The 15,383-nt window shown below is 34.9% G+C and overlaps 1 protein-coding gene and 1 non-coding gene across 3 annotated transcripts; one reads left to right on the plus strand and one right to left on the minus strand.

The window, feature by feature from the left end:
* On the minus strand, positions 1–14,588 carry LOC144433889 (uncharacterized). Of its 2 annotated transcripts, none has more exons than XM_078122283.1 (13): positions 14,359–14,588; positions 13,184–13,384; positions 12,617–12,685; positions 9,406–9,430; positions 7,500–7,586; positions 6,410–6,549; positions 5,771–5,972; positions 5,064–5,207; positions 3,996–4,341; positions 3,102–3,291; positions 2,258–2,329; positions 1,553–1,660; positions 1–1,375 (listed from the first exon to the last, which is right to left on the minus strand). In XM_078122283.1, the coding sequence occupies exons 1-13, from the start codon at positions 14,494–14,496 to the stop codon at positions 1,277–1,279; spliced, it is 1,821 nt and encodes a 606-aa protein (XP_077978409.1). In that variant the 5' UTR covers positions 14,497–14,588; the 3' UTR covers positions 1–1,276. The 2 variants fall into 2 exon arrangements, with proteins under 2 accessions (XP_077978409.1, XP_077978408.1); XM_078122282.1 differs by having other exon boundaries at positions 2,258–2,332.
* A 273-nt stretch (positions 14,589–14,861) lies between these two features.
* Positions 14,862–14,934, plus strand: Trnam-cau (transfer RNA methionine (anticodon CAU)). Its single transcript has one exon. It is a non-coding gene; the product is annotated as a tRNA-Met (tRNA).
* Positions 14,935–15,383: the final 449 nt, after the last annotated feature.

The raw sequence follows: 15,383 nt of genomic DNA on the forward strand, positions 1-15,383 counted from the left end.
TTAAATTTAAAACATGACACCAACTTAAAATACATAAGAATGAATCAAGTGAACACATGTACAATACAGAATGGTGAATTTATCTCCATTTCTTCTCGTATTATACCCAATTTGTTACACAGCTCATCCTTTTCACAATTATTTCAATTTTTCATGTTAAACATTTAAAACAGTAAAGGTATGCCATGTCAGGGCGCCCTCACACATCAACCAAACCTTGAAAGATGAGACCGTTGAGGGCAGAATGACGTATCTTACAGTCTATTAAAAAGTGACTGAGAGATCAGCAATCACCTCAATATACAGTTGTTTTATCTTGAATGTAAGAAGTGTACTTGAATTTTGAGAAAAGTGACTGACTGCTATGTGACACTGGCTATGAATATGAATGCATGAAACTAAAACATATAACACTTTGAGTAAAGTTAGAGGACTGGTCAATATGATCTTTGTATGGCAAGTCTTAATGTAGTCTCCAACATTTTAAGTGTAAACTGACAGATTTTTGAAAGTCTTGTTTTGGAATGATTGAATATAGCTATGTTAAACCTATTTATAATTTTGAACTACTACATGTACACAGTATTAAAGGTGATAGGTGAATTATATATGATTGGGTGGAGTTACCAGTTTTGGTCTTGACACTGCGACAGATTTGTGAAAGTTCAATGTTGAAACAATTACATGTGGCTACTACAAAGTAAGTACTTGGATGAATTATACGCTCACTGTGTTTGAATTTGACTGTTTAGTGGAGATAGCAATGTAAGATAATAAACTTGGCATACCCAGGGTTAGTTTTGCTGAAAAGGGAATGGAGAGCATGTATGCCTTTAAGAGAGGAATTGTACTCATTGCAAAAAAAACCTCCTGAATGATTAATTATTCTCTTGTGGAACTGTACACAAAGTCTTTTTTGTAACATGGTTGAAATCCTACCAAGGATTATCTGATGAACTACTGTCAATGCCATTGACAAGGAGGTGAAATTTCTGGCAGTAGAACTCATCTGTTGTTAGTTTTACAGTAAGCCATGTCAACATCAGAGTTTTTAGTACATGATAATCACAAAGTTAAGAGTTTTAAGAAATTGAAAATGAATCCTAGTAGTTGAATCATTTTATGGCTGTCTTATTGTGAAATTAGCATTGGTAGTGATGGTTACTGTTTCCATGACAACATACATAACACTGTGATAAAAGCAACTGGTTGTCTATGATAGAAGTGACTGGTTGTCTACTGGTTGTCTAGGGTAGAAGTGACTGGTTGTCCACAGCTACATTCCATGGTTATGATCATGTGATTGTAGAGGTGGTGGGTTATCCATCAATGACCCTAGAGTTTGACCTCCTCCTCCTCCTCCTTGACCCATCAGCTGCAAAAACAAATTAAAATGCAAATTTACAACAGCATCTACCTTTATGATGTTTGGTGTGTTTTTTATGGATATGTCAACAAGGATTTACTGAGTGTTTAAAGTGATACAGTTTGTAACTGAGGTTCAATTTTCTTCCAACATCAGTGGACTAAATCTGATATCACAGATACTCACCTCTGCTGGTACATTTCTCAATCTGTAGTTTAACAAAGCCTGTGTTAAAGCATTGGACACCTGTAATGCCATAGCAGCATCTTCTTCATTGCGTACAATACATGTAGACTGCAATCAAAAGCAACAAACCATATAATTAGATGTTCATATCTTTTCTTTATCTACAAAGGCTATTCCATGTTTCATGAGCTACATTAATAGAGAAATTGCAACCTGCCATTCTCAATATCCTGTGTGGTGCATTGTGGGAAATATGACAATAAACATGTTTGAACCACTGTTGTAAACAATCTTGTGTATATATCGTTGTAACCATAAGTCTTGGTTACCCAGACCATTACAGGAAGGCTATTCTATCAATCTCCCCAGATCAAGTATTACGATAATTACAGCTTTTTAAATCCCATAATCCTTTGCATCAGAGCATGCTCAGTCTGAATTCCAAGTTCTTGATCAAAGATGCTAGATATTTGTGGTGCAAGTATTTATAAGATCTTATAAACGATCTTTAAAATTTTCAAATCTGCAAAATTGCGTGTGACTATACCAGGAATGCATAATCCATGTACAGAGGTGATATAGATACAGAGGATCTACCCAATACAACAGTCGTTTTACTTGTTGTATACATGGATTTTGATGAAATCATGTTTGTGGGAAGATCATTTGACAGGTAGATTTGTCAAAGGAAAGACACCAACTTACCAGTTCTTTGAGAAGTACTCCAAGATTACTGCCGCCACCACCACCAACATTTCTCGGTGGTACTTCATCTGTCTGCTTGATAGACAAACACAAAGAACACCAGGAATTTTAATGGTGTCACATTTTATTCCACTGACATGAATTACTGGTACAATAATTGTGAAAATTTACTGTATGTCAGTCTACTTCATATCGTCTTTGTCATTTGTCGAGACACAAAGATTGCGATAAGTGTGATGTCTGTCATAACCAGAGGCTTTTCCAATAAACCCTAAAATGTGCAGTAGACCTTCTTTACAAGATTTAAAAGTTGAATAAGTTTACGTACGTTAGGTGCTATTTTTATCACCGAAAATCAGGTCAGTTGATAGCAGTAATCAATACAAGTGTACTAAAGGCAGAAATAAGTCTGACTGGACTTTTCCTTTAAGTTGATAACAGTAATCAATACAAGTGTACTAAAGACAGAAATAAGTCTGACTGGACTTTTCCTTTATGTTGATAGCAGTAATCAATACAAGTGTACTAAAGGCAGAAATAAGTCTGACTGGACTTTTCCTTTATGTTGATAGCAGTAATCAATACAAATGTACTAAAAGCAGAAATAAGTCTGACTGGACTTTTCCTTTTGTGTGTGCCCGATAATGTCAGCTTTCCCTGTACTCAATTGCCAAAGAAATTTTTCTCCTACACACTTTTGGCACCAAGAGTGGACATATTGGCTTTATGTGGATAAACATTATGAGAGTTATATCTTTGCTTTCTGGGTGCAAAATTTTTAATGCGACTTTTTCTTATTTTTGTGAGTTATCTTATGGATAGAATTAAGCAAATCAGTACTCACAGTGAAATCATCAAAACCTCCAGTACCGTATCGATTATCTGGTCCCCCATATCGGTCCACAGGTCGGCTGAATCTATCTGATGGGCCACCATAACGATCTGATTCTCCATACATATTGCCTCTGTCAGCTCTCTGAAAACCAACCCTTTCTTGTCCAAGAGATTCTCCCATCAGTCTGTCAGTTAGACTCCTGTCCACGAAATCAGATATACAGGCATTTTTCTATGACAGTTCACAATCACAGAGTAAAATATGTGAAAGCCAAAGTAAAGTGGTTATATACTGTGATTCTATCACCTAATTCTAAACCACAGAAAAGACATGGGATCAATAAATAATTTTTGTATACAAGAGAATAGCATTGAGTTCTTAACCTTGAAAGCCTTGGAAATTGTTAAAATAAGATCCACATTTATTCAGCTATGGTGTTTCTCTTAAGATGTGCTACAGGGCAGTGAAACGAATTTAACTGAAAACAAGTCAAAAACACAGTTCCCTCTCAAATACTTTACCTCTATTACAATTATCATTACAGGTATATAATTATAATTCAGTAAAGTTTACATATGTTGCAAAATGAAGGGGATGTGCATATGTCCCATATTATACTAGTATGTCCACCTTTGTAACAGGTTTGAAAGCAATCAGATATTGCATGTCTGAGAAAAGATGTGTTACGGATGGACAGATCCCATTATAATCGTCTGCCCTTGTAGGGATTGATAAACCGAAAAGGGGTGAAAGGGATATTGGAACACTTGTGAAAAAGCATTCATGTCAACTGATCAATTTCTGATCAACATCATAATTTTTCTCCTTTGAAATCCATACATGCTATCAGAATGTTTTCTGAATCTAAAAAGTAATTCATACATTTTGACTAGGTATACTTACCCAGATTTCTGATCCCCATATACGTTGTCATACGAAGCATCAAACCCTCTATCAGCACCATCACTTCTTGTAGGTTGTGACCATTTATTCTCACCAAATCTTCCTCCACCTCCTCCCCCTCCCCCTCCCCCTTGGCCACCAAATCTCATGTCTCTGATGCCCAATGTGCCTCCTCCTCCATATTCTCTGTCCCAATCACCTGCTCTGTTACCCTGACCACCAAAGTCGCTACTGCCCATAAACATCCCAGCTCCAGTGTTGAATGAACCACTAGCACCAAGTAAGGATGGAGGATGTTGTTGTTGTTGTTGTTGTTGTTGTCCACCATATTGCTTTCCAGACCAACCTAGCAAGAAACCCATGACTTTGATTATAATATCCATTTACATGTAATATCATATGTAAAGATACAGTATGTTGATATATAATTATAGAATACCTGGAAATAGGGATTAGAGGTAGTTGACTAGCAAATACCTGAATTCCTGTATGTTCCATATATCAATTTAAATATGTATAAATAGTCTAGAGACTATCTGTGGCTTTGAATCTCTTCTCACATCTAGCTCAACGAGGTCCTGAGATGAAATTTCAAATTCAACTAAAGCCATCAACACAGTCATTAACATCATGTGTTCATTAATCAATCACAGAATTCTACCCAATAAGAAGTCAGTGTGTATTGGGGCATTTACACAATGTCCTAATATGGTACATTTGTCATATTAGGACACTTCTTATACACTGTTTACATTATTGTAACACTTGGGGGATTTACTCATTTGTACGAACAACTTTTGGTTCCAGATTTTTGGTTCCTGATTTCGCGATGGGAAAGAGAGATGATGAGATTTGAAGCCAAAGATAGCCTACATGAATGTGTATGACATTGCATACAAAATGACCTTGTTAAATAGACAGTATCTTTTTTTAAAGACAAAATAAAGAGGGAACTGTATTACACAGGTATATTTATGCTAATGATGGTAACAGCACTAAAAAACCCACTGATAATGTAACAAGTTTTATTTCCCCACACTAGATTTACCCTTTAATTGCCATACTCACCTCTTTGTTGCTGCCCTCCTCGACCTCCCCCTCCTCTTCCAAACTGACCCCTTTGGTTTCCCCCACCTCCTCTTCCACCTCTACCGCCACCACCTCGCCCTCGGCCCCTGTCAGATCCTCCTGAAGTCCTCTGAAACTTACCACCTGTGATTAATTCAAGATTAACAAACAATTCAGTATTTTAACAAAAACTGCAGTTTTACAAGTCCAGTGTATTTTTTGAATGGTATGGCTGCTGCGACAGTACGTAATTCTACTTTGAACAAGTACATTCTGTGGTAGTTATAATTTGCAGGTATGTACATGGCCTCATTCAAACAGAAAACAGATGGGCATATATCTCTGAAAAAAAGCAAGACTTGGTCAAGAAAGCACAGAAAACTCCTTTTCTGTTTATTCAGACAAATGTATGGAATGTAACAGTTAACTTATTAGTATCCATCTGAGATACATCATAAAATCTTCATGTACTTTACTGTACACTTTAACAAATGAAGTAAATTTGAAGACAAACTTTGAAACCAATACTGGCAATCTATCAAAATCTATATAAATGTATTAGTTCTTGGCTAGATTACATCAGCTGTAAGTTTGTCATCAGTTATTTGTTACAGTAATGTAACTGTAGAATGTGTGAGATGAAAACAAGAGAAGTTTGGATGAAGAATATTACACGCACCAAACAAATGGGAGCTAAGACCACTTACCACCATCTTGCTGGTTCATGGGTCTTTTGCCTTGGGTACTTCTTTCTTGTTGTTTGTAGAATGGATTTAGTTCCACTTTCACCTGGATTTCTTTTCTACCATGCTCTTCTTCTACTTTCTTGGCAGCTTCTGATAACTTGGCTGTCATTTCACTCTTTTTCAGGTCTCCAAGTGGACCAATGAGTTCTTTGTGGTGTTTACGCTTTGGAGATGAAAAGTTTACTTCTTTATGATAAGCAAACAAGCAAAAAACATACATAGATAAATCGATACATACATAGCTACATACATACATAGATACATACACAAATTTCCGAATTTGTTTATATGAATAAAGATTATTATTATTATATGCACATATACATACATACATAAGTACACACATACATACATACATACATACATACATACATACATACATACATACATACATACATACATACATACATACATACATACATACATACATACATACATACATATACATACATACATACATACATACATACATACATACATATATACATACATACATACATACACACATACATGCATGCATGCACACACTAACAACCACAACACAAATAAACACATAAACAAATAAATATATAAATAAAATAAATAAACAAAATATCTTACCAGATATGCTAATCTGTGTTTAGTTCCAACAACATGAGATATAATAGTTCTTGGATCACACTTAGTCTCACATAAATCACATACATAACGTTCCTCCATGGATTCATCTTCCTTCTGATGTTCAACTACATCTTCCAATCCTGTAAAAGAAGCATAAATGTAAGAATTTCATCTACATAAATAATAGATATCTCATCAAACAATCTCTGCAAAAAAAAGTGATAAAATCATAAGAAATCGCTAACACTGAATTATTATGTAAATTGGTTTATGATGAGGTAACAAGTACTTAGTAGTAGAGAGTAAGTCATGACTTACAACCAATATTTGTGAGGACTCAATCTTCATGATCAATTTTTTTCCTAACCCAGCAAGACATAAATCTCTTCCTCAAAGACATGAAACATATATCATTTGAAAAGTGCTTTAAATATCTACTTAAAAAAAATTCTTTATCCTTAATTTACATTTAATTTGTTTGTGCATAGAGATCAATACGTCTTTCCAAAATTTGCCATGGTGTCGCTCTGCCTCCTGTCTGTGTGTAACTTGGGGGTATACATGGTATATGTTACTTGGGTTAATCATAGAGCCCTGCTGTTTCCTCGATGACAAAAAACATGCCTTATTTACACTTCTTCAGAATACCAAGGGACAAAGCTTTTCATTAACATTACTATGAGGTGATGATACCCTCACTTTGAGTGAGGGCACTGTAATCTCAACTTCTAGTTTGCAGTCTGGAATGGCCTATTAGATATTTCCAAATATCTTTCATGGTTTGGCCAAGGAAAATATGAGTGACCCAAGGGGCCTTGTCACCACGAGTTGATAATTTAGTATTTTTTGGCTGAATGAAGAAAATCATTGGGAATCATAGTACTGTAAGCATAATATGTGAAAAAATAATGGTGATTTTATATAATAGTACATTTTGATGACTCAATATATCGAGCATTGCAGAACCAGTGACATAGAGGCAAGTTGTATGACATAGAATGACCAAGGTATGCAGTCAGCCTGGCTTGTATGCAGTATAAACATCCATGACAGAATTTCAGTAACTGTACAGGGTCAAGTACACACTCACCTAACAATGGTTCTTTTATCGTTGCAAGTTTGGTTGTCAACTTGGCTACCTTCTTCTTCTTGGCTCTGATGTTTTTCACCTTTGGTGCTAGTAAACAAAGGAAAAAATTATCAATGAATGGTATAGGTAAGAAATTCAAAAAGACATATTTTCCCATGAATGTATCATTTTCTACTTTTTCATGAAATATCTTCATGATAGCGGAGAAAAAATCAAGTACATGTCCATTTATCTTTTAAGTGGACATTGGTTTTAACCATATATACAATATATACATGGTTTTTAAATTGGCATAAAGCACATTTTCTCAATATCTCTTTTGAATTTATTGTTTATTTTGATGTCACAATTTAATGTGACATCTACGACACAGAAAATGGTCCTGATAATTTTAAAATATTAGCTGAGATGAAATTTGTATAAATTTCTGTTGAGTTTGTTGTCCTCTAAATCATAGACAATAGAAGAATTTATCATCTATATCTGTATGATCTCGAGGACACATGTCCCTTTGCCTACGCGCTATAGAAATTTGAAATTGACAGACTCCACTAACATAATTGTTTTAATGTGTGTGTGTGTGTGTGTGTGTGTGTGTGTGTGTGTGTGTGTGTATGTGCCTACTATAAACATGTATGTATGTGTGCGTATGTCTGTCTGTATATATGTATGTCTGTCTGTCTGTCTGTCTGTCTGTATGTATGTATGTATGTATGATGTATGTATGTATGTATATACCTTAGTATAGTCTTAACCAATGAATGACAGATTAACTGTATCAGTAGCCAATGAGGAACTGGCCATATCTTTTGCAATGTGTATGTGTGTGTGTGTGTGTGTGTGTGTGTGTGTATGTGTGTGTGTATGTGTGTGTATGTGTGTGTGTGTGTATGTGTGTGTGTGTATGTGTGTGTGTGTATGTGTGTGTGTGTGTGTATGTGTGTGTGTGTGTGTGTGTGTGTGTGTGTGTGTGTGTGTGTGTGTGTGTGTGTGTACATTCATGTACATGTGTATATGGCATATACATAGATGTTTTTTTACTAGTTTCTATTTCTATGTCTGTTTCTATCAACATTGACAATAGTTGGAACACCATTTTCACAATTACAATTAAAAGTAATTTTCCATGCCTTTTTTTCAAGTGAAAAATCACAAAATCCTAATTGCTTGTGAAAGCCTTGGCATCATAACTACTTTCAAATATAAATGAAGTCCTGAACTGAAATAACTTTTGAGACAATTTGTTCAAAATGGCGTGCCACACTATTACCAGTGGGAAATGTCAATTTCTTTTTTTTTTTGCCTGCCAGAATTTCCAGTTTCACTCACTTGGAGTGATACATGGAAATGACAGAACAATATTTGACACATTTTGAAGATATTTTCGTCAGTGGTTTTTAAGTGTTTTTGTTCAGTGCAATATAGGTAAAGTTTACTTGAGTTAACACGATCATTTCACTCAGTTTCCAAAACCAAAATTATGATGAATACGAGATAGCACAAATGCTACCAGAATTCTTCCTTCACTTTGTTACTATGGTTGTACAACATTAACAAAAACACTGGATTGACACAAGCAGCTTACAAAACCACTGACTGAACTCCATACTTATCTGTGTTTATGTTAAGTTGTATTCCAAGGGAGATTTTGGAATGTTCTATTCACAGCAGAATATTCATTGTCTCCAGCGAGACTGGTGACATCAGAGAGTTTCTCACTCCTGCAGACCAAGCACTATAATCTTCATTCAGATTACAGGGCTATTTACCCTACCACCCCCAATTTCCCTGTACAGTGGTACAGTCCCACTGTTTTTTGATGTTTGGGGCTGTCCACCTTACATGAAAATGGGGATGATCAGGTTCAAGGACAAGATTTCAATTGAATCAAATCTTGTCTACTCACCACCAATCAAGCCATTGGCAACATTCTACAAGGAAAAGAGAGTTACAATGCTGGTTAGTTGATTTTCCACAACACCAAGACACATACATGTTTCCATTTGAGGAATGTGCAACTGCTAGCATTTCAATCAGACCATCTAAATACATATAACAGCTTTCATTATTTCCAGGATAGGTAGAAGTGTGCAGGTTGAAATCTTCAACTGTTGTTATTTAGATGGTTAGATTAAAATCCATTGCGTATTGCATATATAGACTGGTTGCCAGTAAAGACCACCAATTATCCATGGGTTAAGTTATACAGTAATTATAGTATTAGAGTATAGTTATTACCTGTTCTTTCACAGCTGATTAGTTTGTTCCATAATTCTCACAGTACAATTGATTACAATGTTCTCCACACAAAACAATAAGTCATGGTGAAATGCACGACAAAAGAATGCATTGTTATGTTAATAATTTAATAATAATAGTAGTAGTTTGAACCATACTACTATATAAGGAAATATGGAGAACTTTGTAAATATACATGGAGAATAAACTAATACAACTTGAAAGTTTAATAAATATTATTATACCCATTATTGGTGCTTTTTGTGTGGCAGACAATAATACACCAGATTTTTTTTTCAAAGTTAAACCTTTCAACTTGGTACATTTTGAATTACAATGGATATAACACATATGCAGTTCAACAATGCTAAAAAGTAGAACTCCATGTGTGTTAGAACCCTTGTAATTAATTTCAACTACCAAGTTGATGAATATTTTTAGCCACTGGTGCATTTCACCAGTTTGATTTTTGTGGTGACAGAGATAGGAAATGTCACATTTACTGCATCTACTCAATTTCGCACCCAGTGCAAAATTTGGCAAAAAGCAATCCTTGTGTTGGAAATGAACTTTGTGTTATCATCTTGCAATTGTGATAAAGACAAATACATGTATTTCAAACTACTGTATATTGACAACCTGTGTGATCTTTCGAATTCTTAAGCAAATGCCTTACAACATACAACCTACATCATGGCAGCTGGGCTCGAATTTAACATGCTAGGTAGTCTGATTTAGTCCTGTTCACTGTTTCAGCAACAGTCTTCTATTAATGTCCACTGATCTGACAGACTACGACCTTATAAATTTGGTAGTCTATAAACAATGTTTAGTAATCTATGTACCATGGACTACTGCTAATTTGGTAGTCTACATACAACGTTTAGTAATCTATGTGTCCTGGACTACGGCTAATTTGGTAGTCTAGATACAATGTTTAGTAGTCTATGTACCCTGGACTACTGCTAATTTGGTAGTCTAGATACAGTGTTTAGTAGTCTATGTGTCCTGGACTACTGCTAATTTGGTAGTCTAGATACAATGTTTAGCAGTTTATGTACTCAGGACTACTGCTAATTTGGTAATCTAGATACAATGTTTAGTAGCCTATGTGACCTAGACTGTTGCTAATGTCAAATCTACATGCCCTGGACTACTGTTAATTTCGAGCCCTGCATGCACCATGTATGTTCTAGTAGTGCTGTTGGAATATCTTATTTTTACACAGGATTTAATTTCTGTGATCCCAGTTTACTCTTTCTATAAATATTTTCCATACAAATCTCAAGATAACAGTGAAAATTACACAAAACAAACATTCTGTCTCCAAAGCAAATTAAATCCCTTGAAAATAAGAAAATCCAGAGATGCTGTACTTTTCTCAGTCAGTAGGCATACTAACCATGACCAAAGTGTTAGTCATATTCTTAAACATCATTCCTTTTATTCTGATTTCATAATGAAAACTTGTGTAACCTGTATCCAGGTATTGATACTGATTTGGGCATTCAGTATTAAATTTCATGTTAGGAAAGCAAACACAAAATCTTGATGTGGCATTTGCCAAACCTTGACGTGACAAATGCCTGTAGACCAGCTATCGCTATAAATCATCAATCTGATTAAAATCTAATCAAGAGAGGGTTGTTTAGCTTTAATTACCTTATGTCATGCTTACTCAATCTAATGTATTCTACTTTTCGCGATTACTTTTTGGCTTTCACATTAGTTTCTTTTTGTGAACGCTTGTTACATACATCTTACACATCTTCTTGTTCAGATTTTAATCAGATTGTGCTGTGATATGAAATAAGGATTTGACCTATGACCAGTGAAACTTGAATGTTGTGGTTCAAGGCTGGCATAACAGAGAGAAGTACAGTGGATGATATAGTGATGCAAATGAATAATGATAGCAAATTCACTTACACAATATCAAAGAAACCATACAAGGAAACCTTGCTTCACAATCACAGGCAAGTTAACCAAAAAATGCACTTCTCACAAGTGTCTCCTCTACAGTACAGATACTTATGAATTACTGCATGTATGATCTTACTCTCTATAACTTTCCGATATTTCTGCATTACGTGTGATTCTGGGCATTTGCTTTTCAAAAATACATGCACAGGATCAACAAATGTTGATCTGTTAAACCTGAAGTTAACACAATGCTATACGTGAAGCACTGTAAGCCAACATGTAATTGCTGGATTCTAGAGAATATGGTTTGATGTTTGTGTATATTACATTTAATAAGCTGTAATAAATGCGATAGTGACACAGGTGACAATTTTTAATTCTCTGTTTCTCAGCCTGAAATTTTACCATCCTGATGCACAGCAAAACTTGGCTTTATTAAGCATCAGAAGTGGTAATAAGGCCTCTTCCAGCTACCATGTTTATAGGGAACACTTCTGATTTATGTGAAAACATGCACACTGTTGACTTGTATTATGAAAGTGCTAGCTTTCAGGACAAATATGTCATTTCACTGTTTACATATATTTTATTCACACAAGGTTTCCTTATATGGTATGCACAATACATACAAAACATTTGCAAAATACACTATTTTAGAGATGTAGTTGAACTTTTAAAAATAGTGTAGCAGTGTTTGCTTCATCAAGAATATATCAATATGACTCTGAGGTCATTTTGAATTGTATGCCATAAATAATTCTTCTAGAAGCAGTTGGAATTTGATTGAAAGTAACGCTCAAATTAAAGCCATTTTTAATAGGAAAAAAAATGGCATAAGTTTTTTCCAGTCTGCCTGTTACAATCAGCATACTCTGGGTGACGGAAGTAGTTAGGTTGATTCACAATATGCCAATTAACTGCACATGTCGAACAGTGAGTTTGTGAGAATGAATTACCTTCTTGTGTCGAGCTCCTTTTATATGTTGTTGGTAGATGAATTCACCTGTACACTTGGCATCACATATCTACAAAGTAACATTACAATATTGACTTGATAAATGTTTTAGGTATAAATTCAACTAAGAATAGGGTAAATGTGATGCAATCACCATGCAGAAATTCCCCAAAACAACTGAACCCATGTCAAGAGCAGTTTCACAATTTAAAAGTTGAATTAATTGAAGTGTTATTTTTTCGTCCAAAATCATATGTAAGTTGATAGTACTAATCAATATATGTGTACTAAACTAAAAGGTAGAAATAAGTCTGACTGGACTTTTTCTTAACTTAGCTAGGGACTGAATCTTCCCCTTTATTTTGTATAATCCAATGCAAAATTTGAAGATCAGTTTTCATGGTTGTTTACTTAGCACTTACTCCTACTCTTATTATTATTCTGTTGGAGAGAACTGACTCAACATTTCATCATTGCTGACTTTTTAAAAAAAAATTCCCCACAGCACCAACATCAAAGATTGACGTGTAGGTTTATAGGGAAAGACTGAAATGAGCATGACACCTACCTTGCAGTAAAATTCATCAGGGAATTGAGGTTTGCCAGTTGCTTCTCTACGCTTCCCACCAGCCTCACCATCTGTGCCTTGTGTTGTATCTTCACTTGCACCTTGTCCACTCCCCTCTCCTGATTTACCTTCAACCTTTGGTTTGTTTACATCAAGTTGCTGAGTATCACCAGTATTATCGGCACTAACACTACCATATGCCTATGAGATGTAGACGCAAATTATACATAGCAGTCAGTGTGGATGTCATTCTACTGGAAGATCATAGGATGTCATTGGCAGTAAAAATAGTATGATACAAATATTAATTTACATTGAGATTATGTCTATAAACAATATCATCACAAATGATACATTTCCAACCAAAGAAGAAATGACAGAACTGGAGACCCATTGATGACGAGGAGAGCAGTCTTCTTGAAATATTTGGGTTAGCACTGTATAGTTTGCAATATTGTTGTATGTAATTACATGATATTTTCTTTGATTCATGGAAAGATTGTCTTGAATCTTGGGCTTTAGTATGCACATTTTCAAGTTTCAATCAACGCAGAATTATTCTGTAGAATTTTGAAACACAAATTATGCATATATTCAAGGCAATTATGAATTGTTGAGATATTCAAAGAGTAGTCCTGCTTGCATACGTAGTAGTCAAAGAGTAGTCCTGCTTGCGTATAATGTATATGTTTTCTGTCTGAAATTTCTGTATATATCTGTTGATTTTTGTTTCTTGAAAGTATTTTTGATGTGTATATTTTTTAAGACTTTTAATTGTCTCTCATACTCCCATTGAAAGGGGTCGTAGAGTAAATAAATAAATAAATAAATAAAATACGGAGTAAGTCGTCCCTTCCTTCTCGTTAAGGGTCGTGTCAGTAATCTAGACCCATGCACCGTCTGCAAGCAGGACTATTCAAAGAGTTGAGTTGTACCATCATGTACATTGAAGCCACAATGTGTATGACTTGTGATTAATACAAATTGTAGGATGAATATTTTTATTACCCATATTATGTACAAATTAAAGAGTACGGACGTCTGTTCTCATAGTCGTACAAGTAGTGGTTTTAAGTATGTTAAACGTATAGTTTCTAAATAACGTCGTCCTAGGGTTTTAAGAAGTGTAAAGCTCGTGGGTAATATGTATTTTCAGAATAAAACAAGGAACTTACTTCTGTACCACCAGCAGCGGTGTCTTTGTCATCGCCAACCGTTGGAATAGGGTGTGGGTTATCGTCGCTCAGTTGACTTACTTGCCCATGGTCATATTCAAAGGAAACACTGTTTTCTGTAGAAAAATTAGTGTACATGGTGCCACTCTCTAAAATTTAACGCTAAAACGAGAATAATGGGGGTATTTTGAAGTTATTCCAGATGAACACCAGAGTATGGAGCTAAAGCGACGCCATTTGTAAGACCCTATAAGCTCGTGAGAATTCTTCAAGCAAAGAAGACTTGGTTTCAGATAGTTAAAAGGTCCTTTTCTGTTTTAGTACCTATATGCTGTTGACCCGCATAACAAATTTTAGTTCCAATACTATAGAAATACATGTCGAAGTCAGTATAATTGAAATGAAAACGAAATAACAGCAATTTTGACGAAAAAAAAATACAGTGGGTTATATAACATAGCTTATTATTTAAGTACACATTATTTTCATCTCAAAATAAGTGCGCCTCGTTAGCGCAGTAGGCAGCGCGTCAGTCTCATAATCTGAAGGTCGTGAGTTCGATCCTCACACGGGGCACTTTGTTTTTTTCTCCTCCTCTCGAATTTTTATTTCGAGTACGAGTCATTTAAAACACAACAGTACACGTAAATGATTATTTTCCTTCTGAAAAAGATTAATTAAAAGTTATTTTTGTACTAGACATAGGTCTTTGTACAGAAAGTGTATACACATGATTGTACATAAATAACAATTTGATTGCAACTGCAGCCTACAGAAACATTACTTTGTAACACAATTACACAATGCAAACAAACACTAACAAGCGGGAAAACATTTCTAATATCTTGTTACAATCATGCATTTCTACATGATTTTTTACTACGATGTTAAAAATGTAAGATTTCGACAAAAGTCAAACTTGTTGACTGTACATTGAAAAAAACAAGACAAAATTTCATGTTCTTATGATTAAACTATATTTGATATACTGTCTACTATGAAAACAATACATTTGCCCAGTTCTC

This window comes from Glandiceps talaboti, chromosome 4, assembly GCF_964340395.1.
Source record: "Glandiceps talaboti chromosome 4, keGlaTala1.1, whole genome shotgun sequence".
NCBI classification, from domain to species: Eukaryota; Metazoa; Hemichordata; class Enteropneusta; family Spengelidae; genus Glandiceps; species Glandiceps talaboti.

Excerpts from the sequence above, each read along its gene's own strand:
- LOC144433889 (XM_078122282.1), bottom strand. The coding sequence starts at position 14,496 with ATGTACACTAATTTTTCTACAGAAAACAGTGTTTCCTTTGAATATGAC. Across the intron at positions 6,550-7,499 it reads GATAAAAGAACCATTGTTAG|GATTGGAAGATGTAGTTGAA; the intron begins GTGAGTGTGTAC and ends CTTCTTTTACAG. Across the intron at positions 4,342-5,063 it reads AGGAGGGCAGCAACAAAGAG|GTTGGTCTGGAAAGCAATAT; the intron begins GTGAGTATGGCA and ends GTTTCTTGCTAG.